General features: G+C 39.9%; 1 protein-coding gene across 50 annotated transcripts in view; it reads right to left on the bottom strand.

Moving 5' to 3' along the window:
• EPB41L3 (erythrocyte membrane protein band 4.1 like 3) overlaps positions 1 to 27,472 on the bottom strand; it is a 188,543-nt gene that overhangs the window by 34,202 nt on the left and 126,869 nt on the right. For 40 of the 50 annotated variants that reach the window (XM_072999605.2, XM_020794486.3, XM_020794493.3 and 37 more), the window contains exons 7-12: positions 26,282 to 26,500; positions 25,963 to 26,050; positions 24,375 to 24,527; positions 23,021 to 23,118; positions 21,586 to 21,761; positions 16,471 to 16,676 (exon numbers count right to left, since the gene is read on the bottom strand). In XM_072999605.2, coding sequence (XP_072855706.2) covers positions 16,471 to 16,676; positions 21,586 to 21,761; positions 23,021 to 23,118; positions 24,375 to 24,527; positions 25,963 to 26,050; positions 26,282 to 26,500 — 940 coding nt within the window. The remainder of the gene's footprint in view (positions 1 to 16,470; positions 16,677 to 21,585; positions 21,762 to 23,020; positions 23,119 to 24,374; positions 24,528 to 25,962; positions 26,051 to 26,281; positions 26,501 to 27,472) is intronic. The other 10 variants (XM_078391565.1, XM_078391574.1, XM_078391578.1 and 7 more) reach the window with 1 other exon arrangement.

Below are 27,472 nucleotides of genomic sequence, written 5' to 3'. Positions count from 1 at the left end.
AAAGGTGCTGCAAAGAATATTCAGCAACATTCAGACTGTAGATGAACAATAAAAGACAACCAGCTGAGCTATATTCATTTGATTGTTTAAAAAATATTCTGTTTGAACAGCTTCTTCATTCCCTTTAAAATAAGTGAAGGATAATTTTAGTGAATAAAGACCTTAGATGGTTGTTGTAGGTTTTTTTGGGCTGTCTGGCTGTGTTCTTGAGGTTTTTCTTCCTAATGTTCCGCCAGTCTCTGTGGTCGGCATCTTCAGAGGACAGGAATCAGAACTCTGTGCTCAGGTGCAGTTTGTGGGATAATTGAGTGTTTGTAGCTGTGAGATCAGCTTTTTGTCCTTTTCAGGAGATTGGGTGATTATGATGATCAGCATGTTTTTTGTTGTGGGTGTATTGTTGTGATAAAGGGGAGAGATGATCTGTCACTGTGATTGATGGGTGTCATTAGCTGGTTTTTTGTGTGCAGTGATCACTGGTCCTTGTGGCTGGATAGAGTTTGTTGACCTTTTGCAGGCTGTGTTTTCAGTGCTGGGAACCAGGCTTTGTTGAGTTTTAGATTTTCTTCTTTTTGTTGAAGCTCTGCTGGTGTTTGTGGATTTCAATGGCTTCCCTGTGCAGTCTAGCATAATGATTGCTGGTGTTGACCAGTACTTCTGTGTTTTGAAATAGAAGTTCATGTCTCAACAAAGCCTGGCTTCCAGCACTGAAAAACTCAACTATCCCACAAACTACACCAGAGCACAGGCAAAGTTCTGACTCCTCTCCTCTGAAGATGCCGGCCACAGAGACTGGCAAAATGTTAGGAAGAAAAATCTCAATAACACGTCCAGACAGCCCGAAAAACCTACAACAATTATCGGATCCCGGCTGTGAAAGCCCTTGAGAATACAAAGACTTTAGATCTTTAAGCAGTTCTGTTCATACAATTTATACATGATTTCATATAAAATACACGCCAAAACATTTTAAGTCAAGAATATCAGATGACAAAATGAAAACAAAAAAATGAGACAAAATGTTGTAACACTGTAAAGATTGTCTACTATATTTTGATATGAACTTTCATGGATCAAGTCCACATCCTCACCACAATTTTCCAATTGAAAAACTGGACTTGATCCAAAAATTCACATTAAAATATAGTAGTTAGTCCTTAAAAGGCCATAATGCTTTTGTCTCTTGTCGTTTCACAGACTAACATGGCTTCTTCAAAAATGTTAAGTCAGGAATTTGCCTTAAAATGATGTTTGGGGCCCCTTTGAAGAAAATACGAATTAGGCTATTGTAATGTGCTGACTCTGAAAGATAGTTTAACTGATTAATTAAGAAAGCTGTTGGGAGAACATTAGATGCACCTTCAAGACATGAACAAATAGAAGATTTCATAGATCTGTTTAAAGTCTTCCCTAGATACCAAATTGTTTCTGACCACAATTCAAAGTGATGGTTTTAGGTCTAGAACTAGGAAATTTGAAGGACTGCCTTACTTCCTTATGAAGTCACTCAATCACTGAGACCACCGGTTCAGACTCAACTCTTGGAGTTCCACATTGGGATGTAAGATGGACATGACTCTCAGAGACTGTGGTGGTGCCACTTCCATTATGTAAACTTATTTGGTGGCTCATCTGATGACTTGGGTACCATGGTAAAAATAATTCTGTTCTTCTGAGTTTTTAACAGTTCCCACTAGCATAATGATTTTAACAGACTCCTGAGGAGCCTGCCACCCTAAGGAAAAAAATGCTAACATTTTTCTTGCTTGCTTGCTACTACATTTTAAATATCTTTTGAGCCAGGGCTCCTGACTGAGTGAAAAGCCTTCTCACATGGACAAGACTCTCCTCTCCAGACTATCACCACCATCATGTAGAAGGTGACAGAAATGAAGGTGAGAAGCTATGACCTGTATGCTCACCTTCCTTATGAATTTACTTTTAGTTCCAAAGTATCAGAACATGGTTTTAGAAGGGAAAAATATATAAGGTGCATTATGGAAAGTAGAAAGCGGCTCCATATGGCCTTTTCAGAGTTTCCAGCCCATCTCCAAAAACATTTCTCAAAAGATTTATCTCTGCCAATGATATCGGGACTCTGGGGAGTCCTGATATCATTGGCAGAGATAGGGAAAGGCCACCTGCAAATGCTCAGATAAACATCTTTTTTAATGACATACAAACAATTAGGAAGTGAGACATGAAGGGACTGTGGAGTATGACCAGTACTATCCAGTCAAATTGCTCAGAAAGAGATAGAAATCAGCTGTAGTTGAGGCACAAGATGCTAGGGAAGAAAAGGAGGAGGACAAAAAAAAGAGGGAGGAGCATCCTTTCCTGAGCAGGACCTGTCCATCTCAGAAGCAGAAGGAGCAAGGAATACAGATTGCAATTGAGAAGCTGGAGAGGAGAGGCAGGCCACAAAGACAGACAGAAAGAAAGAGGCTTTGGATAGCAACCCTTCCTCCTAGAAATAAGGAAAGGGGTGGGGTGGGGAAGCGATATCCATAACTCCAGCCTTCAAGCAGCACATTCAATAAGGTGATTCCTTTTCCTGCAGCCCAGCACTACTAACCGAGAAACTTCTTGGTCTCCTACCCAACCCACACATGGGCATTTTGGACCAGGATGGGATGGATAGTAGAGTGACAGAGATAAGAGCCATCTGAGGAGAATCCGATAGTTGATCATAGGTTTTTGTCATGTTTCCTAAGAAAAAGCTCCTCCAACGTTTCTTCTTCCTGATGGACCTGCCCAAAAACTAAGCCAGACACCTCTCATAACTGCTGCTTCACTATTCTGTTTTTAAAATTACAGTAAAAAATCAAAGGAAAATAATCAAAATTGGGGGGCAAAATGACAAGATAGGAGAAAGGTATCACTACTGTCATCATAGATTCTATGGAAAGATTCTCTAAATTCCAAAACTTTTCAGCATCACACTTCCTTTCTGAGAAACCTTCATACCTCTTGTCCTTTCCTTTGCCATCATCCAAGCCCACTTTTCTTGAGAATCCCTACATTCTAGCAAAGGTGTCTAACACATAAATTTATTTAAATGGATTTTTAAAAAAATTTTCAATGAAAATCTCATAATCTTACATCGTTCCCAAAATTTCTTCACATGCTCAATTTTGGCATACATGATTTTTAAAAGTTTTTCTCCATGTTCCTCCCAGGCTAAGAAGCCCCGAGTTAGACATAGGATCAAGGAGCTAAGAAAACCTCCACATTCCATCTACATACACCACAGGAGTGGAACTCTGGCACAGAAAGTACTGTTGCTATCACCAACATGATTTATATCACTAACAATTCACCCCATCTACACTATTTAGAGTAGACTACTCCATGGCAGACAATGGGTAAACCTTCAAATGTTGAACTGCAACTCCTATCTGCCCTAACATCCCAACTGTGAGCGATAAAGGGAGTTGCAGTCCGGCAGTATCTGGAAGGACCTCTTTTTATTATGTATGTATTTATTTAAAATATTTATATGCAGGGTGCATTAAAACTAATGATTTTTTTTTAAAAAAGTTGATTTTTTAAAAAAATTTAATTGGATTTTTAAATTTTAATTATTCAGTATGAAATAGAGCTTGCAGTATTTTTCCGTGTATAAAGCAACACTTTTTCCTAAAATAATCAGAGGAAAAAATTGAGGGTCATTTTATACACAGAAGGAGGCAGCTGCACGCATGCTTGGGCGCCTCTTGCTGTCGCTGCTGCCCAATTGCCTCTTCCAGAGCTCACGATTTGTCCCCTCCAGTGGCAAAGGCAGCAGCAGCAGGAGATGGAGGCGAAGGAGCAGTCACATATGCTTGGGCACCTCTTTCTGCTGCCTCCCCCGCCCGCCCAATCCCCTCCTCCAGTGGGACTGATGGGGCTCAGCAGGAGGCAGGGGTAAATGAGCACTCTCGCACACTCAGGCACCTCTTCCTGCTGCTGCCACCTTGGATCACCTCCTACTGCAATTGTCTCCTTAGAGCAGAGGAGACGTGAGCTGGAGGCGGCAGCAGCAGCAGGAGACAGAGATGGAGGAGCAGTTGCCCATCAACTGCTCCTCCACCTCCATCACGGGTCAAAATTAAGGGGATGTGTTATACATTGGGGGTCGTATATATGGAAAGATACGGTAGTTATGTAGCATGATGGTATATATTCATGCAATATTTACATTTTCTAATTAATTCAGGTTATCCAAGTTGAGATAACATGCACTTTTTCACAGTAAAAATGGCATAAAATAAACAAAGTTCAGGAAAAGACCTTAATTCCATTGTTCTTCTGCAAATCTATGTACAGTTACCTTAAATGCTAAGTCTGCAGTTTGTTTGGAGTGAAATACATCAGTACCAGGCTCTAAGTATGAGGAGGGAGGGGCAAGCAGTAAAAATGAAAGTGAAACCTTCTGAGCATTTTACAAACCTTGGGATTTTTGCACTTAGCTTGAACCTTTTTAGTTTTTAAAAATATATTTTGTTTAACCAGGTCAGTTAATAAACATTGATGTTTAAGCATACAAGAATGTTTAAGCTATAGGATGTTATTGTTTTAGTTAAATCAAGCAATTTAAGTACTTCTCCAAATATAAGTGATTAACCTATTAAACTAAAATCAGTTCTGATACAACTGTTTTACTAATCTGACAGGTTATTACTCTAAATACGACATCTTCCCTCTGGTTGTAAATATTAGAGTGTATAACTATTAGCAAGAATATGTCTTTACATTTAAAAAAACATGATTTAAATTATTACTGACTAGTGATTTAAATCAACTTGATTTAAATAAAATCCACCATTTATATGCCATCTTTTCCCCCATAGGGGACCCAAGGTGGCTTGCAACAGATTTAAAAACACTATATAAATATCATATTTACAAAAAACAAATATATATTAAAATCAAGTTTAAAAACAATTCAGAATCACGTACATATTTTTTGTTTCTGCTCTAAGAATAACTGTTTTGTGTCCTGGCTCCAATTAAAATTGTACTAGAGTTAGATAAACATTGATTTATGTCAGTGGTTCCCTACCTCGCACTACAGCTACCAGAAATCCTGGCCAGTACAGCTAGTGTTGATGGCTTAGGGAAGTTTTAGCCGAAGAACACCAGGGGACCCAAGGTTGGGAATCATTAATTTAGATAATATTCTAGGACAATTCTTCAGACTGCCCACATTACAGCACAGTTTCAACACCACACTTAAGGCCACTGAAATCGATGTTTTTGCGCTTAACTCTAAAATAGAATATGGGCACTGGAATACATAGAGATAACTGTAGTTTAAGGGGGGAAACTGACATATATTGTAATGTTTGAAGAAAGAATAAGTCCCCGCCTCACCTACACTAAAGACACAACAATCAGGCAACTACTGTGCCCAATAGCTGCCCAACTCATGCACCCAAAGCAAAAAAACATGTAAGTATACACTTATACCTCCTTTCACAGATTAAGAACTATATGCATCCTTTTACACAGACTACTTCTAAGCAAGATAGAAAAATATTAAGAACTGATGTCCTACTTGAGGTAAGTACCGTATCTTTCCATGTATAAGACACCCCCATGTATAAGACCCCCCACTTTTCCAACCCAAAATTAAGAAATAAATATTTTAAACATAAAACAGAACACATGTTTTATTTAATAATTAGGTAACATTTACATATGAGTACTGTCATATTATGCATCACACTTAGCTTTCAGCATATCACTTTATTCAGCCTCTGGGTTCACAACGCTCTGATATCATGAGTTCCTGTTACATCTGAACACTGCCTACATGTTACACCTCCAACGAGGTGTGTTCCAGTTGTTTTGTTCAACATCAGCTGACGTCAGTTACATAAGGCTCATGACTATAGGAAGCCAAGCCTCATGACTGGAAGCAGCTAAGCCTCATGACTGAAGGAAGCCTGTTTGCAGAAGCAAGGTATGGGCACTTTCGCAATCACACAGTTCTCTCCTCAGCTTACTTCCATGTATAGGACAACCCTTAATTTTTAGTCTAAAGATTTTAGACGAAAGTATATATACATGAAAATACAGTACTTTTCCAGAAATAAAAAACTATTCTCAGAAGTCATCATCTTTGAATTTTACATATGATGCTTTAGGCCTCAATCCTGTCCTCACTTTTGCCACATTTCCCTAGTTCCAAGTAGTTCTGCCAAAATTTAGAAGAGGCATTGTTAATATAGACAATGATAATCCTGGGATGGAATATTCATGCAGAACCAATTCACAAGAGGATAGAAAACGATCTTTGGCAATACTTGGTATAATATATTGATTTTACAAAAACATATAGAAACTGTCTGTATTCTTTAACAAGCTACCTTCATATAATCTAGTATTTTATCTCCAACAACAACCTTCCACATGGCTCTGAGATGCCCAAGCACATGGTGGAATATCTCCTGTTCTCCAGATGCTGCCAGATTGCCACCCCTGTCAACTCTAACCAACCTAACCCATGGTGACACTAGATAGTAACAGCTGTTTTAACATCCAGAAAATCACAAGCTCTCACAGAAAACTGTACGATCAAAACACTGAGCACCTGTTTGAAGGGGTAGAACTGAATTCACCTCTACTTCCTGTTGTCTTAACTAGTGATAGGTACAGTCAAAAGGGACCGGCTCAATCAAAATTCTCCCTTTTAGTATCTATCCCTTACCATCAGGTGTGGTGGGCTCATATGTGAAGATATTTGTACCAAGCTCACTGTTGTACCTAATGAACTATGGAATGCCCCCAAGATGGAAAATATACAAGACTGTATTAGGAAAACACTTTTCATCTTTGCTTTTGTTATCTTATAATGTTATCCTGACCATCTCATTCATATGTATGCTTTCATTCTAATTAATTACAAATAAATCTAAATATAATCAACTTGGTAAGTTGTGTTAAGTATGGATAAGAAAGGGTAAATGGTGCTTTAGAATTTATTGAGCACTTTCATTTAAACTTCTCTCCCCCATAAACCTTTTGTACAAATTAGAAAAGTTAACAAAATCAAACAGTATTACAATGTTGCAAAATACAAACATGAAATATAGGATAAAAATGCCTTTCTCAAGTCTCATCGGTACTTTCTCACTTTCCTCAGCCCTTGGCACCACCCAAAAGTCACCTGTAGAAGGTTTCCCATTCTTGAGAGAAGATCATAATCATCATGTGCCATCAAGTCCATTCTGACATATGGAGACCCTTTTCAGGGTTTTCCAGATAAGGAACAGTCAGAAGTGATTTACCATTCCCTTCTTTTGGAGGTGAACTGGGACTGTGCAGCTTGCCCAAGGCCACACAGGCTGGCTCTTGTGGGAGGCATGGTGGGGAACTGAACTCCTAACCTCTGGCTGCACAGCCAGATGCCTAAACCACTGAGCTACTCAGCCAGCATATGGTTTATACTTGTGTGAGCAGTGGCAGAAAACACTGTGCAAACACTTGAGACTACAAGCTGTACTTGATGTACACACGTGTTCTGAAAAATTCACAGCTGATAACACAGTGGGCTTCATACTAGTGCTCCAAAGATATTTTGACTACTATAGAACACACTGACAAAGATCAATGTACCTTATAATTGGGATAATCTTTGAGAATGTGACCACAATTGTAAAGTACCTTAAAAGGATGGTTTCGCTTCACCATCTTCAGTCACCAATATCCTGTTCTTGCTGAGGCAGATCCCTGGCCCCTTCCCCTGACTCCCTGCAGGCCTGCAGCCAAAGGTGTGATGCTATCTTGGCTTCATGGCAGCATGCGAAGTTTCTAAGGGCCTACACAGTTCCCACAAGGCTCTGTTCAATTACACATTTCTGGCTGATTAACTGGGAGGTCTGGCCCAGAGTGAAAATCACAGGTCAGTAGTTTTTACTTCATTCTTTCCACACAACATTTAAGTGCTCCCACATTAGTTTCCTGTCTCAGTTATGGTGAAACTGTTCCATGGCCACCTTTCATCTATTTATAAGAGACAAAGATACGGCTGTGCCATGTGTGGATTTGCGCCTTTCTAGGTAGGGGAAGATAATATGACATATCACGGTTAATGTAATATGTTATCCTTGCTCTGAATCCTTGTCATGACAGTTATCAGTATGGTGGTAAGCTTTTGTGTGTACTGGCCTGGATCCTGTCTACAGGGAATGAAGCCTGCATGGCTGCATCTCCCGTCTGGGGTGTCTCCTTAAGATATCTTGGAAGAAGGCATTCAGGGCTCCAGAGCAATCACACCGCCTTCACACACAAGTGACATGGGATCCACACAGTAAACAAATGCCTGGCTCTGTTATCCTGTAGCTTCCCCAGAAAGTGAACTGGGGAAAGACTGATTCCTCATTTGGCAGATGGCTTGTCCAATGCCTGGATTCACACCCCATGCTGCACCAAGGCTCTTCAAGTTGTAACCAATCAAACTGTAGCCATTTTCCCCATCAAATCTGGTGCCGTGTGCTTTCTGGCCTATGCATCCTGCTACCAGGCATGCCAACTGGACTGCTCTAAGCTTCCTTTCTTGGCTGCACTTGCATTTTCTCTGGAACAGACTCTGAACCTCCTTGACATCATGTCTGAAGCCCTATTCAGGCATTTAGCCTGAAATTGGGGAGGCCTCTAATTTGGTGGGGGGGGGGGACAGGGTTAAGGATCTAAGTCCTGCCACTAATACCCTCCCAGCTGGCTGTTAGATAGAATGTCAGGGTGTGGAGGTCTGAAGAGATACTTGCAGTGATCCCAAGATCAGAAGTTCTGCCTTATCAGGCAACCAACCACAGAATAACAGGTTACCCACCTGTAATTGTAGTTCTTCAAGTGGACCTCTGTGATTCACACCCTGGGTGATCCGCACCTGCGCGGAGCCTCATTGGAAAGTTCTAGAGCTTCTGCGGTAGCAAAAACCACATTAGAATAAGGCCATGCTCCCTCATATAAGTACATTGGCACCAAGGCTCCCCTTTCAGTTGTGTCAACAGCCGCTACATTAAGCAGAATGGTGTGACAGTGGGGAGGACGGGCAGGATGTGTGAATCACAGAGATCCACTCGAAGAACTACAATTACAGGTGGGTAACTTGTTGTTCTTCTTTGTGGCCTCTGTGAATCACACCCTGGGTGACTAAAAAGCTGTCTTACCTGGAGGCAGGGTATAGATGTCTGGAAGAGGCACGCTTTAAGAAAACATTTCAATGTTGGTTGCTTGAAGAAATCAGCTGCCAGAGAGTTAGGGGGTTGATAAGAAACTATGGCGGAGAGGTAAACTCTCAAGGAAGAGAAGGAAAGGCTGCTAGACTTGTGATGAAGCAAAAAACGTAGAACAGTAACAAGTGATGAGTTGATAGAAGGCAATGAAGAAGCTTCAGTGAAAGATTTGAATCTGTTCCATTTATACAGGTAAGCCTTTCTAGTGGAGGGCTTCTTTGATTGACAGAGGACGTTCATTAGCGAGGCTGACTCCTCCATGCTGCCAAGTGCAGAACAGGTAAGTCTGGGTGGAGTATTTATTTATTTTTTATTTTATTTATTGTATTTATACCCCGCCTATCCAGTCATTTCGACCACCGTTGTTCTGCATGAGGAGGTGGGGCAGGCGAGGGAAGTGGTGAATGTCTTCAGACACAACTGAAAGTGGTGAAGGACTGGAAACCAGGGTTGTCTCAGCCACCAAGGGCCTATAACAATGGCATTGCGTTTATCTCGTTGTAGGTGAACCACAACCTTGTGGAGAAGCGGGAATGGCGGAAAAAGGTAAGTGAGGGTCTTGGGCCATCGGCCAACAAATGCATCTCCTTGTGAGTGTTTGCCAATACTGGCTCAGGAGCAGTATCGTTTGCACTTCCAATTCACACGGGAGGCGAAGAGGTCAAAAGTTGGTTTGCCTCATCGTTCGCATAGGCAAAGAAAAACTGATTGGTCTAACTCCCATTCGTGAGCTTGAGAGTTTGTGCGCCTGAGTAGATCGGCCAAGTCATTGTTGTGGCCGTCAATGTGTAAATCCATGAGACAGATATGGTGTGCTAGGCACCACTCCCAGAGGTCGACTGCTAAATAGAAGAGACTTGGAGAGTGGGTGCCACCTTGTTTCAGAATATAGTACATCGCTGTGGTGTTGTTGGTGGCAATTTGTACCATGTTGCCAGAGAGGAGATTTCTGAAAGCTTTGCTAGCTTTTATAACTGCCAACATCTCTAAGTTGTTGATGTGAAGCAATTTCTCTCTGGAAGACCACTTGGTGTGGATTTTGAGAGATTTGCAGTGAGCTCCCCAACCTGTGAGGCTAGCGTTGGTGGTGACCTGTATTTGTGGTCGCGGTTGTCGGAACGGCCACCTGATGGATAGGTTGGGAGGAAAACACCACCACTGAAGTTGGGAGGCAAGTTCTGGGGTGACCCTATAAAAGAGCGTGAGGGTCTGTGAGTGGGTCGAAGCAGGCGAGAAACCACAACTAAAGAGATCTCATCTTGAGACGTATGTGCTGCACTACCGAAGTCGTAGAGGCCATGGTGCCTAGTACATGTTTGCACAGTCAAGGACGGTACCATAGCATGAGGGGTGAAAACTTGAAGTAATGCAATGAGATTTTCTCTCTTGTCTTGAGGAAGAAAGGTGCAAGCTTGTGTGGAATCTATGCATGCAGTTATAAAATGAATAATCTTTGTAGGTTTCAAATTTGATTATTGTTCGTTGACAGCAAGATTGAGATTGCGAAGGAGGGTAAGGGTGATGTGAGTGTCTCGTTGGGCCTTGCTACAGGAATGAGCTATGAGGAGCCAATCGTCGAGATATGGAAATATTAGAATTTTTTGCAACCTGAGGTAAGTAAGCAACTTCTGGCGCCATGCACTTGGTGGATACTCTTGGAGCTGTTGCAAGGCTGAAAGGAAACCTTTTGAATTGGTAGGCTTGTGATCTTAGCTGAAATTGAAGAAATTTTCTCTGTGAAGGATGTATGGAAATATGGAAGTATGCATCTTTGAGATCTATGACAGTGAACCAGCCATTTTTATAGAGTAAAGGGAGAACTGATTCAAGGGTAACCATAAAGAATTTTGTGGTAATGATGTATTTATTTAACTCTTGTAGGTCTAAGATAGGGCAAAGACAGGTACGGTGAAATATAGAGAGGAAAACCCTTTGTTATGTTGTGAAACGGGTTGTATGGCATCTTTGAGGAGTAAATTTCTTATTTCCCCTTGTAGGGCTGGAGATGGTGGAGTGATGGTGTGTGTTGCCGGAGGAAGTTGGAAGAAATGGATGCAGTAGCCGTCGCAGATGATGGACAGTACCCAGGCACCTGTAGTGATGGATTCCCAGACAGGTAGGTGTTTCCAGAGGGCAGGATGGGTGTAGTGGTGTGCAATCTCTGTCATGGGAGCGTCAAACATGATGTTTGGGCTTGCAGTCGTTGCACCTAGTAATGGGTTGTTGGCGGGGTTTATTTCTTTGATATTTGAAATAGGGTGTATAAGATGTTTGTTTTGGAGGATCACGTTGGAATTTTTGATATGAGTTTTACGATCATCTCCACTGATTTTGTTGGGGGCATTGTTAGTAAGATGGATAAACTCCCCAATGTCTAGCTGGTGATCTTTTCTTTTGCACGTTTTCCAAAATATCATCAGTTTCAGGATTAAAGAGGCCTACCCCGTCGAATGGAAGGTCTTCGATACGTGCATGGCCATCCTCAGCCAGGCCAGCTGTCATTAGCAAAGAGAAATATCGTAAGGCTACTGAAGTGGCCACTGACTTTGGTGTGGTGTCTACCGTGTGCCTAGCAGAAAGCATCTGTTGTTTGGCAATGGAAATACCTTCTTGTTGAAAGGTATGGGCGAGCACTTTTTAAGCTTCTGGTAAAGATTCAACAAAGGTTGACATATTGTCCCAAAGGAAACGTTGATATGCACCCATGGCTCCCTGGTAGTTAGCGACAAGCATGGTGAACGCTGATGATGAATAAAGCCATCTTCCCATTGAGTTAAACCTTCTACTGCCTTTATTTGGTGGTATGAGGGTTTGTCAATGTCAAGATCTGGATTGTGAGGTGTGATGATCGCCCACGTCACTCATGCCCTTCATATTCATGAGCTGATTTGCATGAGCCTATGAGAGGACTGGAGAGGCGGAGTCAGCAGCTACATGAGGTTTGGTGGGTGAAGGAGGAGTCAGAGATAGGGCACATTAGTCAGAGAGAGAGAGAGAGAGAGGAACAGAAACTGAGAGATGGAAAGCTGGTTTTAAAATAGGTAGGGAAGGTGGTATTGACATAGTAAGAGAAAAGAAGTATGTACCGAGAGAACTGTTGATGATTTGCTTCTGTATAATGTTTATCTGAGAAACATCTGTTTTTATCCAATTTTCTTCACTTCAATAAATAAGTTCTGTTTATGTTCACAAGTCAAGTGTTCAGACAAACTTCATTCATATTTTCCATCTTAGGCGGATAGCCCAGCTGCGACCCTACCTTGACGTGGGGGCTCTCACTACTTTGGTACATGTGCTTGTAATCTCAAGATTAGACCACTGTAATGCGCTCTACGTGGGGCTACCTTTGAGGCTGCTGCGGAAACTACAGGTGGTGCAGAATGCTGCGGCCAGACTACTTAGTGGAGTGAGAAAATACCAACACATCTCCCCCACTCTGGCCGCATTGCATTGGCTGCCCATCTGATTCCGCATCGACTTCAAAGTACTGATGCTTACTTATAAAGCCCTAAACGGTTTAGGACCTCAATACCTGGCGGAACGCCTTCTCCCACCAAGATCTACGCGTGTCACTCGTGCGAGCCAGGAGGTGAGGCTGAGGAGCCTGACACCGAGAGAGGCCCGGAATGAAAAGACTAGAAATCGGGCCTTCTCGGCGGTGGCTCCTCGCCTGTGGAACAACTTACCTCCTGAGATTCGCGCGGCTCCCTCGCTGGACATTTTTAAGAAACAAGTAAAAACACTCATGTATAGGCAGGCCTTCCCAACAGCTTATCCCTGACGATCTTTTTTTCTTCTTATATTCCTTTGATTTTTGTCTTTGCTAACTTCTAATGTAATGTAATGTTTTTAAAAACTATTGTTGAATTGTAAGCCGCCTAGAGTGGTCGAAAAAGACCAGATAGACGGGATAGAAATCAAATAAATAAATAAATAAATAAATATTGTGGATTGAGATAATCCACTGGTGGCAGCGAGAGGAAAACGTGATGTGAACCTTTGTGAGGGAAAGACAGGCAGGGGCCACGAAGGTGAATGCCACATGAGGCGTCAACAAAAATAAGAGTTTGGAGCTGATTGTTTTTGAAAAAACAGAGCTCCAGGATCATGGATTCTGTAGAGGTTATCGATTTGTTTAAACATGGTATGGGAAGAGGCTGTTTTTGTCCAGGATCGTTGAGCGGTGCTGAATAGAAACAGAAGCATCAAGATGTGTACTGGAGTAGCTGTATCTTTAGAGATTGGGTCGTATAGATGATCGGCTGGTTCTGTTGAAGGACGGTGCATTTGGAGATTGAGAGACAGCCATGCGGATCATAAGTTGGGTGTAAGTTTGGAAGTCTTCTGCCGGTGATGGTGGGTTGGCATCGACAAGGTCGGATTCTGATAAGGTAAGTACTACTGATGGTGTCTGAGGTCTGGATCCGTGATCGGAATAATTGGGATCATGTCCAGAGTCGACGGATTGTCAATCAACTTCAGTGTCGATAGGTTGAATGTCATAGTATTGACGTTTGTGGCTCGATGTCGATGGAGGTGGCATGCCCATGGGCATTTGTTGGTGTCAAGAATTTTCGATATCAAGAGATGTCATCTGAGTGTCCATGGACGTTGTTTGATATGGTTGAACTTGGGGTAATAGTGATGTTGAGTTCGATGGCTTGGTTCTATCGAGTGACAGAAATTGTGCGTCGGTAGAGGAACAGAATGAGTGTCCATGGACCAGGATGGATATCAAAGATCATCAATATCAGAGCCTGTGTCTCGGTGATGTCGAAACGGAGGTTGTTGACGAGCTGGTAAAGCAGTGCAGTATATAGACTCTGGAGATGCTGAGTGAGAAGGAATGATTTCCCTCGTCTGGATTAGCAGGAAAATATTGGGAGGCTGGAGCTGTAAAAGCCTCACATGTAGGAGAAAACTGCTCGACCGTTCTGAGTCTTTTAGGTGCCAGGTAGGGAGCAGGTCGGAGTTGATGTGGGCCTTGGTGATATGGTCGTTTCAACATAGATGGCTGTTGAGATCGAGGCCTGCCATGTGAAGGTATGGCCGAGCATGATAGAGCAACTGGCTGATTGGCAGTTGCAGTTTGTCTGATCGAGCACTGGTCGGGGCAAATGGCAACCAGGTGAGAGTTCTGAATTGGGTCTGAGCCACGCATTATGAAATAGATGGCTCCAGGGACTGTTGGGGCCAATGTCTGTGAGGTGGACATGGTGGATGATCAGATGTTACCGAATAAGGTATGGTCTCTAGTTGTTATTTGGAGTCAACCCTGTCAGGTGAATCAACTATGGAAGGGTTGCTTGAAAGAACAGAGTGTTGAGGACTGGGAGGAGAAGATGTTAATCAATCGACTCTGTCATCACATTCCGGTGATTGGGAGCAGGATTGATGAGAGGGGATTCTGTCATCATCAGAAGGTGAACTAAATTTGACAGTTTGTTGGGGCTGCTGAGAAATGATTGCAGCTTTAGATTCATGCTGTTTAGGTCTTTTAGGTGGAGAAGGCTCCGGAACTGAAGAGGCTTCAGTGGACTTTTGGTGTTTAGTGGAGGGCTTCGATACAGAGGATTTCGGTATTGAACACTTCGATTTATGGGTTTTTGAAGTTTTAGATGAAGTGGACGGAGCGTCGGAGTGGGATGGTGTGGTCGATGGATGTTATTTTGAGGCTTCAGAAAGAGCCTTCTCCATTGCTTTGGTTTGTGAGGTGGCTTTACAAGGAGTTTGGGCCATTTTGGTTGGTTGAAGGGATTGTTCTCAAAAATGGAGTTTTAATCTGGGTAAGTGAGAACAGAGGACTCCGTGCTTGAAGTTCCTACAATGCTGGCAGGAGGACATCTGGTGTGCCTCTCCCAAGCAAATAAGACACTTGGTGTGGCTGTCGGAGAGTGGTATTTTGTTATCACAGACCACGCAGTGTTTAAATGGGCCCAAAGGGACCATAAATAGGAAAATATAATTTGAGGAGAAAAAACGATGGTTAGGGGAATGCTGCGGCCAGAGGCCAAGCAAAGTAGAAAAGAAAAAATCTCTGAAGATAATGAATTTGATCTAAAAGTTTAAAGGAAAAGATTAATAACAGGAAGGAATCAAGAATAAACTCACTCTTTCTTTTACTCACAGAAGCAGAACTATGAGGTCTCAATGCAGCAGTTGAAAGAAACTGAAAGGGGAGCCTTTACGCCAAGGTACTTATACGAGGGAGTAGAGGCCTTATTCTAATGTGTTTTTTGCTACCACAGAAGCTCTAGAACTTTCCGATGAGGCTCCGCACAGGCGCGGATCACTCAGGGTGTGATTCACAGAGGCTTGTGGGAACCTCACAAGACGGATGAAATGTATTCGTCTTGCGAGGCATCAATCTTGAGGAAAAAAAGTCTTGTGAAGCATGGTCATAGAAAAAACTGTCTTGCAAAGCACCATAGTGATCACAAAACCCAATCGTCTTGTGGGTTTTTCGTCCCCCTAGGCAATCGTCTTGCAAGGCACCACTGTATATGCATTCAGCCAAATGTGCTTACAAAGCACCAGTCCAAATCTTCATGCTAAGTGCACAAAGATCTAATTCACATGCAGAGGCGAATTGGAGGAAGGATTTCTACATGTCCTCACATCCAGCCTTTCCTCTTTTCAGCATGTAACACCAGAATATGGCTTGATTTACTATGGATCAGCAATTTGTTAAGATAACCCCAGATACATTATGGCAAGGAGGAAATTAGTATTGGGTAAGTAGATGGAAGGAAATGAATACCAAAACACACAACAAGATGCAGTGTGGTTTACAGGTTGCTACCTGTACTTATTCTAGTATCAGGAAAAACAAATTAGCACTCCTTCATATTAAACAAACAAAACCAACATTAAGAGCTATAGGACAAACTCCTCAGAAGTAATAAACACAGAACATACCTTTTTTTAAAAAAAATTACAACTCAGAATTAACATTCTTGTTGTTCTGCACAAAATATAACAGGGAATTCACTGCAGTCTCTAACTGAAAGTTATTTACATTTCCTGTAGATACTTCATCATGCTGTTTAAAAGTTAAACATTTGTATATAAAATCAAACCATATTCAAATTGTCAATAAAAAAATAAGATGGTATTAAATCACAAATATATTTATTGGTGAAATCTGAACATATATCTAGGCTTTTTCATATTTCTTTCTATCGTATCTCCTATGGTACTTCTAATAGTGCTTAGTTGGAGCAATAAAATCGAAACGGGAAAACTCTACCTTTGCTGAGACTGGCGTGAGTTCCTCTGCTTTCTTTTTTTTAATCTGCTCCTCATCCTTCTCCTCCTCTGCCTTTTTCTCCGGAGTCACAGTGGTTATCAAGTTGGTTTGAGAGATGCCCTTTGTTGTAGCATACTGGCCAGTACCAACCTCTGCAGCAGACATAGAATCCTTCATGTACATTTCATGGTTTTCATTCACTGATGCTAAAAGCAAATATAATTTAAAGAGGTAAAGTCTGAAAGAAAATGCTTTGCAAAACAAAATAAGAATAGATTGTGGATTAACAGTGCCATTCCTCACATGTCCACTCAACTGCAAGCCTCACTCAACCCAGTGAAACTTGCTGTCAGGTTAAGTGAACACAGAATTGCAGTGTAAACCACTTTGGCAGAAAATGAAAATGTCATGTTTCAGAACATGCAGAAACATGTATCAATAAATACAGCTGCAAAAAAAGAAAAAATTAATATAGAAATGTGTATATGCATATACACATATTTTAAGGGTTTATATGTATTCACAAACATGCAGTTGTTCCATAACATATACTGTTCTGAATACATTTATAATGTTAGCTGCTAGAATGCTTTGCATCAGATTACTGAAATGACCTACGCATTGCAACATTCCTTGCATAAGATAATGTAAGTAATAATATGGATCTAGCAATGTATGCAGCAAGAAAGCTTTATTTATGCAATCTTTTAAATTAGTAAACAGAGGCAGTGCAAACAAAACAAACCCCCAAAGCAGGATACATTCTAAAAACCAATATTCATTCAAAAAAGGTTTACTAATTTACTGGAAAGAACAGAGGAGGTTTAAAAAGCTGCATATATAAAACATAAATACATTACTGAATCAGAATATGGGATACATTAATATACATGTCATTAATATAAACTATATGTTCCTTTTATTATCTGCTTCAGAGTGGCATTTCAAAACTTCTATGCTTTTATTCATTTAGCATTTTCATTATATTAAATTGTGAGATGTCTTTAGCCCCATTATTGTGAGAAAAGTGGGAATTAATCAACTATAAAGTACTAAAACCAGGCCCACTTAAACATGCCAACAATATCCTAAAGTTCATACAATCATACAAATGCTGAGTGCAAATCTATCACACTCATCTTCCTCTTTCTCATATTCTACATTCCTTCCCTCTGCAGCATGTTAGGCCATTTAGTTATTTCAGTATTGTATCACAGCTATGTGAACACTCTCCTGGATATAGTTCAAGGGATTACAGTGGGGTCTTGACTTGAGAACTTAATCCGTATTGGAAGGCGGTTCTCAAGTCAAAAAGTTTGTAGGTCAAGTCTCCATTGACCTACAGTGCATTGAAAACCGATTAATCCCGTAACAGGCTGTTTTTGTTCCATTTTGGTTTTTTTCTGGTCTGTAAGTCAATTCTCAGGCTGCAACTCAAACCTAAATTTTGCGGCCAGAGAAGTCTGTAACTCAAAAAGTCTGTAAGTCAAGCCGTCTGTAAGTCAAGGGTCCACTGTATATGAATAAAGTGATCATAATTTCCAATCAGTTATCCAGTCATTAATGTGACATGTTCTTTTGATGATTTAGAATATCTTGAACCATTCACTTTAGTACTAAAGATAGCTATTTTGTCTAGTACTTGTAGCCTTAAATTAGCCCAGTATTTTCAAGGCAGAATCCAAGGACCAAATGGAAATGACACTTTTCCTATAACTAAACCATTGGATAATTTAAAAAAACAATAATAGCATGAATGGAGTAGAAGAGTCAGATGACAACTTTGGACTGAAGGAAGAGAATTCTATTTGCTGCTGGTGCAGTCTTCATCAACAAGGGTGCCAATGGAAGCTTTTCCATGATTGCAAGCTATCATCTGTAGGCCCCCAACTCCAACCAAGACCACAGTTCCCATTGGCTTAAGTCTCACACCCACATCTGCTATTACTTTTTAATCACCATGTATCTAGTTTGATCCTCAACAGTAATTCCTGGGGAAAGGCAGTTATAAAAGTGTATACAAGTAGGGTATTTTGTGATTGTTTCAACACAATAAGCTCTCTTACACTTTTTTGATTCCAATCAATCAATTAACCTTCTTCAGATCTCTATCCCAATCATTTGTTGGATTTTCTTACAGTACTGTTATTCTGCTTTATGCTGATTTCCATTGTGACTTTATTATTTGCTTATACACTACACTGATATTTTTTTCTGAAGGACAATATTTTAAAAGAAATGAAAAGAATAAATATAAAATTGCCTCTGTGTTTTTTGGCAAGTAAACATTTAATTGTAAATGAGCTTATGTACTTGAGAATGTAGCAATGACTAAAGATGGGACTTTGTGGATGAAAAACAACATGGAAGAGGCTCTTTCTCTCATTTTCAGATTCTTTCAATTATTTTCGAAAGCAAAGTATGAAATCCGAATCATTTGGTTTAATGAACAAGAGGAACATGACATTTTGAGATTTCATCATTTGGGTCACTTTTGTTTGACTTGTGTATGTAAAATTGCCAGCGTCTTCTCTTGTAACCCAAGGGTTACATGTGGCACTGCCTATCAGCTCTGATTCTACCTACTGATCACTGGTTGATGTGCCACTGCTGTATGTCGATATTACAGCTTTGTGCAAATGGACACTCAAAAACCTCTAGATTAATTGGGGACAGAAAACTAAGCAGAAAATTTCACTGGATTTCTCCAGGGAAAAGAAAAATTCTCCAACCATTTCGGTGCAATTCATTATTAGCAGGAATTCAAGTACAGCTTTGTTATTTCATCTTTTTTGGGAGGTAGGTGGGAGCACTGTTATTGCCACATGATAACTATTCTGGTTCCTGGACCATCATTTTGCTTCCTCTACAATATGCTCTGCCTAGTAAGTTCTAGTACACTTTGATGGCTATAGCAGAGACACAGCCACCAAAAACTGGTACACAACTTGACAAGGTCTGATCTGGCCACGGTGACACATGCCCTACTTATATCTCAGTTGGATTACTGTAACACACTCTACATGGGGCTGCCTTTGGAAACTGTTTGGAAACTCTAAAGGGTCTAAAATTCTGCATCCAGATAGTTAACTAGGGCTGGTTACGGGGAACATGTAACACCCCTGTTACAACAGCTCCACTAATTGCCAATTTGTTTCTTGGCACAATTCAAAGTGCTGGCTTTAACCTATAAAGCCCTAAATGGCTTGGGTCCAATCTATTTAAAAGACTGCATCTCCCTCTATGAGCCTGCCCAAGCATTAAGATAATCAGGAGAGGCCTTTCTCTCAGTCCTACCACCCTCACAGATGCACTTGGTGGGGACACAGGAAAGGGCCTTATCTGTCGCTTCTCCCAGACTCTGGAACTTCCTCCCGTGGGAAGCTAGGCTGGCCCCATATTTGCTATCCTTCCGCAGGCAAAATTTTGGAAAATACTAATGGGCATCTGGTTGTGTAAGTAGGTGGTTTAGTGGTCTATCCACTATACGGCCCACTTACACAAGCATACATCCACCAGTACCATGCCAAACATTTCCCCTAGTTTTGAACATTCTGTTTCAGCTCTGAGATGCATGCATAGCAGTAAGGTAATGAGCTGCTTGTTAACCAGCAGGGAGCATATTAGTACTTGAGAGGTCAACATTAATGAGTTCTAAGCAGCCATGCTATCATTCAGCAGGAAAAAAAAATAACTCAGATCACAAACATTTCTGTTGATCCCCGGCAACCTTAGTACCTGCTTTTTTCAAAATTCATTAAATCTACGCAGCTATGCTTATTTTAAAACAAAAAACATTTGAATTACAACTTCTAGAAGACAATCACATACCAATTATCTGTTTATAATTAAGCAGTTTGGTACTGAGAGCTGGCTAGATAAATCTGCAGTTCTCAATATTGCACTTCCTCCATTTTAAAAAGCTGAGGATTCCTGAATTCCACCAGCAACAGTAAAAGCACAGAAAAGAGGATAGAACTCATTTAAGCACTTTCACAGACCTTAACACAACATATATTTATGCCTATGAAGCCTGAACACCATTTATAAACTCAGTGTAAGTCAAACATTCCATGGAAAACACTGTCCACAGTCAGCAGAAAATAATTCCATAATGCTGGATTGCTGCATGGTGCAGCCCTGTCAAATACAACCCATTTAGCACAACACTTGCTGTATGAAAAACTATCTGAGACAGGAATAGGTTAATGATATTCCTTGGAAGAGTGTGATTTATATCAAAAAAGATATCACGTATATCTTTACTGGCAGCAGGACATAATCCCAAGACATTTTATGTTGCCACTATGCCCAAACGAAACAAGTCTGGAACTGCTCAGTGCTTGGTGGGAGACCATTTGGGACTACATACCTCTGGGATCTTTATATACATCATTGTGAGTTGGGAGGGAAGGGGAAGGTAAAATATAAACAATATATATATGTAAGATGATAAAATTTATCAAGGCAAGCAGCTGACATGCCTGAATAATTTCAGGCTCCATATCATCGAAACTTTGGCCCAAAAAAAACCCACCCTAAATTCCATCTCCATTGCCTGTTAGTGATATTACAGTTACATTTCTTTACCTACCACCATGAAACCTCCTAACACAAATTGTAAAACAGAATTCTGAGGGCCAACTGTTGTGTGTTTTCAAAAAAGCAACAATACTTGGCCCTATTTCCTACTAAGTGTGTATTTGTCTTGCATCTAGACTGAAATTTCTTTCTGATCATCCAAAACCAAACCAGTGGATGCAAAGAGATCTTTGGCTGGAACACCTCAAAAATCTGATGAAAGGAAAACAAGCATTTCAATAGCAAAGGAGCACATAGGGATTGAAGGAAGAGACAGGGAATGACTGAAGCTTTCTGGTTCATCCTCCTTTATGTAATGCTTCGTGGACAAACAAAGGAAAGCAGAAGGCCGACATTTGCTGAATGGTCATTTTACAATGAGTGAAATCTCATGCATATACTTACGAAGTGTCATCTGGCAGAAGCTCAAGGGACACGAGATTACAAGATGCTTAAATCTGTACTTTAACAAGGTGCCTTCTTTTCTTTTAAACTGAGCTGAACCCCAAATAAAAGCTATCAAGAATATCTTACCCCCATCTAGGCTGCGAGACATAGTGTAGCGCTTGCTTGATGAACGTTCAAAGTAAGGAGCAGGGCGGTCAATCAGAGCACTAGCTCTCCTTGTCTGGGCTTGAGTCCTTCCACTGTAGCGAAACTTGGAACCCAGTGTAAGGAATTTTTTGGGGGGAGCCTCTGGTAGCAAGAGCCTAGAGTATAAGACAAATGGATGGTTTTCTATTTCCTTTATATTTTAAAGCTGTGCATCTATGTATTTGATAATATTCCAGATAAGCAAATATAGTTATGACACACTGCAATCTTAGACAGGTCTTCTCAGAAGTAATTTACACAATAATTGTATCAATTATGTGAACTGCTCGATAGTTCAGTAGTTTAAGGATATGGCCGTGGAGTCAGAAGTTGCGAGTTTCATTCCCCACTGTGCCTCTTTGACAGGATCTGGACTTGATGATCCAAGTCCCTCCAGCTCTGCATTTTTAAGATTATTAGTATTATATTCCAAGAACTCCAATATCAAAGAAAAGAGTAAGTCCTCATCATCTACAGCCAGTAATTTAGTATGATGTTGAGTTGCTCAACTGTACAAGATACACACTTATGTATCTACACAGATTGCTGGATCTCATTAAGCCTCATCTATACAAATGTAGTATTTGTGATTAGAAATGTTTAATTTGTATTTTCAATTGCAACTCCCAGAACTCCCAGGCAGCTTGGTGGTCAGAAAATTTTGAGACTTGTACTCCAAAACCATAAACCTGAACACCTTTATTTGTGAACTCACTGTTTACTGTAGCAGATCAGGATTCTCATTCTTATATGAAAGGAAGGAATTCTGATATTATTACAAACAATTCTGTAACAGTTATTGCTCCACATCAGTGGCTATGTCATTTCTGTCACAAGGTAACATTATTTATTTATTTATTTATTTGATTTATACCCCGCCTATCTGGACTACCAGTCCACTCTAGGCGGCTTCCAATACAAAATCGGACAATAAAACACAGGCAAGTACATGCTAATTCAGTAACAGGTACAATAAAAAAATAGGGAAAGTAAGAGAAAGAAAAAGTAAAGAAGAAAAAATAAATAAATTAAGAGTTGGCCTATTTCCTAGGGAATATAATATCCTGATGCCCTGCTTTTTTCACCATCATCTAATTAATTTCTAAGTTATAACATTAAATGTTTTCAATGTCTGGAAGTCCTGAAATCTTACCTAAAACATCTGGATCACATAAACATGTAGCAAACTACAGTATTATATAATAGAATAAGCCTGCTTTCTTTCACTGTTTAAGATTAAAGCTCATGTATCACGCTAACAGCTTTCAGAAGACCTGTTACCAAGATGTAGAGAGATTTTTTTTTAAGGATCTTGTAGCAATTTGTTCTTATTTTCTGCTCATTTAAGACAAACTTTTAAAAAGAAGTTAGGTACCTGAAAAATGTATGATGTTCAACACATACTTTCCACAAGCGTTTTGCAGCACGATGATTTGGGAGTTTAAACCCAATTGTGCTTTCAAACTGTTCAAACTAGAGGAAGAAAGAACATGTTGCTTCACAAACACAATATTTAAAAATGCTCTTTATATGTATTCACACTTTTGCAAATACCTGTACAGTACATACATGCAAACTTATGTTAGGTTGCCAATATAAGAAAGTAACATTAAGGTTATTCCAGATGCGTAGCTGCTCATGAAATCATTAATTTGGTTCTTTGCGAGAGACCAGTCTTTGGATTGAATGCAAGGACATTTGAATGAAAGATGTTTCATGTAATTAAATCTATTCCCATAAAAGGGGAATTAAACTCCTTTAGCTTAATATCCTGAGTTTTCAGCCAGTACAGAACCATTTTTTGTTCAGAGAATTGTGTTTTAATTCAAACTAAAATCTCTAAAAGCATGCAAGGAGCAAAGGGGAAGAGAAAGGGTTTAAGCTCACCTTTGGCTACATGAGTCTTACTGGTTAAATCCAGTAGTAAACTAGAGTAGGCCCATTTACTCAACAAAACTTGCAGACTTGTTGACTCACTAAATTCTGTCAATTTAATGGGCCTAGTCTAGTTGCAACTTTCCACTGGATTTCAGCCACTGAATCCTTCAGGCATTTATTATATATTTTGAGTACAAATAACACAGTAGACAGTATCCTTCCTTTGCTGTGGTTTGCTTCTTACTCAAAATTTACTGCTTTTGCACACTATAAACCCAAGACTATGTAGTTTATTGGGAAATGTAAGAGTGCTGAGTGCATTCAGTTACGCATGTTAAAAAGGATGAAAGAGAATTGGTAAGAGCAGGATTAATGGTGATTGTTGTCCAATGATTTGAAACCATATGCCCAGCTCAAATCCCTTATTCAAAAGAGAAGTGTTTCATGGTAGTCTGTTATACTTCAGACATTTGACAAAATTCAATACTACTTTTAAGAAGAAAGAAGTGTTTGATGTTTCCATCAGTTTGCATATACATACCAGAGCATGATCTTAACTGCTACCAGAATTGCAAAGTTTACTAGATTTGCAAACAAACTGCCTGATTTATACGAATTTCAAGTGGGGACAGATGAGTTGGAGTGGCATAAAAATGAACAGGGAAGTGGCAGAAAGCCAGCTTTGAAAAGATTGTGACATATAGAAAAAGTAATTTTTTAAATAGATGCTTTACAGTGCACTGATTTCTTAACATAAATAAGATCCAACAGGTGGATGAGGTCAAACAAGCAGGACTGCCCGGCTTCCAACAAAAATGCTGAGGAAATTTAGTTGATTTAAGTCCACTTACTTCTCCTGGTCGAATTTTGATGTAGAAGTTATTCCTCTTGTATGAAATTTTAAGAACCTTAGGCCAAGCAAACCTGTTTATTCTGAGTCTGTCCCGATATATCAGGAGACCACTTGCACAGACCCCTAACATTATTTCAACACCTTCAGAATCCTTTAAAACAGAGAGAATTAAGATTAGAAAAGGAGGATAAAGTCTCTTTCCATAAATCTTCCATTTTAAGTAGTAAATTTAGCACTGTGATGTTTCACTTAACATTTTCACTATCAAATTGACAGTGCAGTGCAAACTGAAACTTTTATGGCCAGTTTCCTCTACTTTAAGGACACACTTTGTGCCTTTCATAAAATCTATCAGCGTTTAGCTTTTGGAGGAGGGAGGGAGATGACTTACATACATCGTAACAGATTTTCTCAATTAAAAACATCCCATTAAAGAACAGATATGTAGTCAGAAGCATTGGTTGTTTCTTTTTGGATTTTTCTGCTGTGGTTCAAACCAATGCTGGTTCTGCTATGATAACCAAAATAAATCATTTCACGGTGCTCTTTCCTGGCTTGCCACATCACCAATGACACAATCACACATAACAGAAAGTATGGGACCTTAACAACTAATGAATTTGGCAGGTTTTATTTGGTGTAAGATTTTGCAAGTTACAGCCCAGGCAGTGTTGTGGACTACAGTTCACGTTTTCACACAACTGAATAAGACAACTACAGTCCATGCAAGCTTATACCAAATAAAACCTGGTCTTTAAAGGTGTCACAATTGTTTTTGCTGTGACAGACTAACACAGCTATCTCCCTGGAAATATGAGAAAGTTTTCATGTATGTAGCTTGCTCTATTAAGTGGGCTGCCCATGAAAGCTCATGTCTTGGATGTTGTTAATATTAATTTTCTTTTCTTGGGCTTTCTTTTTCTTTTTGTATTAATTTTATATCTAAATTGTGAACCACCATATTGATTGTATTGTTATATGGGGCTGTGTGGGATTCTAGTGATATACAAATCAAATAAATAAATGAAATGTGAAATAAATTTGTAAACTTCTAAGCTGTCACAAAGTACCTTTTATTGTTTTTGCTTCAAAGGATTAATTTCATACCTCTCCTGGAAACAGTTACAACAGTTACAATTTTCTGATACAGCTTTGCACAAGTACAAATGAAAGTCTCTCCAATAGCTCTGTCAATGTGGTACAACGGACTTTTGCCTCTTTTCCAGGAGGCAGCTCTTTTATCCATGGTTTTATTTATTTATTTAAAATATTTTTACCCCATGTTTCTCCTCAAAAGGACTAGCACAGCATGCTGATGGCTGCTCCAACCCAAGTGTTTCACAAGGATGAAATATGTTACACAACTATAAGAAAATGCTGTGAAGTACTTGTTGCAGTTTTGGAATTTTTATAACTAATCCTACATGTTACATTTTTCTGTAATGGATCAGATTTGGTTCTACTTCAATTAAAAGTGCATTTACTGATCTGGAGAATTCTGGCACAAGACATGTTTGTCGATGTAGAATAAAGGACTATATATCTAGGGTTTTAATACTACCTGTACTTCTGTTTACATTCTGTACCTTGGCATGGTGTAGATCTACTCCATACATGGATAATTTTTTGGCATTCTCCAAAAAATGCATTTCGGCCTCTGCAGGTGTCATTCCCCTAAAGAAAGTCAGTACAGTTAAAGACAATAAAACACATAAAATGAGCTTCTTTTCTGGAGAAGAAATGTATTCCGTATACGATCTGAATGAAATGTAACAATATTTCCGAAATGTCTCTTTTTAAACTTACTTAAAATGGTCACTGTAATACTAGGACATTCAATACATTTTTCTTGTATGAACCTTGAATTCCAAAGAGACCTATTGAATTTCTACCTGCTTTTCTTACCTGTGGCTTTTATGAAGTTCTATAACTTTATCTTCCAGTTCTTTAGTATGATTTGGTGCAAAGCGAAATTCACTGACATAATCACTTCCATATTCATCAGGGTCATAATCACCAAGCTCTGACTGAACAGTGTAAGAGCCCAACAGTGCAAGTGTAACAAAAGAACAGGGCAATCGTCCAGAAACAATGTCATCTCTCAGCTGTAAACAAAGGTAGTACCTGTGTGGGATTTTAAAAATAATTAGCACTTCCATACATGCACCCTTCCTCTCCGCACTCCCTGCCTGCCTGGGATATGCAGTTTCTAGCAAACCAAACACAACTGTAGTTCATATTACAAGTTGCCACTTGAAATCATTGGCTTAATGAGTGGAGGAAAGGAAGAGATGATAGACAGAAAATTGAAATAAATACCTCGTTCCTTTCTTAGGAAAGAGAGAGTGCTGCTTTTTCCATGAGCATTAGGTTAATATACTTGAAACAAAAACTCATTCAAAGCCTAAAGGAGAGGTGCACATGTGTGCTCAGACACAGCATGCCATCACAACTCAATTTGTTTTTTTTAGGCACAGTGGTTGTCCTCTTTAGCTGCAGTCCATGTTCTCTATTTTTCATTTGAGCTAACTACAAGGAACTATGTATAGGTCAATGATTTAGGTCTCTGGCCACGTAACCAGAGATTGGGAGTTCAATTCCCCATTGTGCCTCCTTGACAGGGGTTGGACTCAGTGATCCATATCGTCCCTTCCAGCTCTGCAGTTCTAAGATTGTTGTCATTAGATGCATACATATTCTTCACTTGTAAATGCTCATACTGCACCATTCTCATAGTTTGATGGAGCATCAGAAAAATCTTCAAAAAAACTCTCAAGTATGCATTTAATTGTCTGAGAATTCTTTAAGAGAATATAGAAAGACCTCCTCCAGAGAGCCCCACCACTAGCCATCCACCACATCCCCTTCCCTTTCTTCTCCCCAAAATAAAGTATGTTGGAGTAATGAAGGAAACAGAAATCAGAACATCTGGCTCAAGAGAAAACTTGAAAGCATCCACTACTGCCAGGAAATCTAGGTAATCAAATTTTCAGTATGTCCTGGCTCATTTTAGGTAGGAAAAGTTGGAAACCACATTCTCCAGGTTTCTCCACGGTAATGCATGCCTTGAGGCTAAGGCTCTGATGCTGCACGAAT

The sequence above is a fragment of the Pogona vitticeps genome, chromosome 4 (assembly GCF_051106095.1).
Source record: "Pogona vitticeps strain Pit_001003342236 chromosome 4, PviZW2.1, whole genome shotgun sequence".
Taxonomy (NCBI): domain Eukaryota; kingdom Metazoa; phylum Chordata; class Lepidosauria; order Squamata; family Agamidae; genus Pogona; species Pogona vitticeps.
Note: the sequence above shows the minus strand (reverse complement) of the source record. Positions and strands in the feature narration are given on the sequence as shown.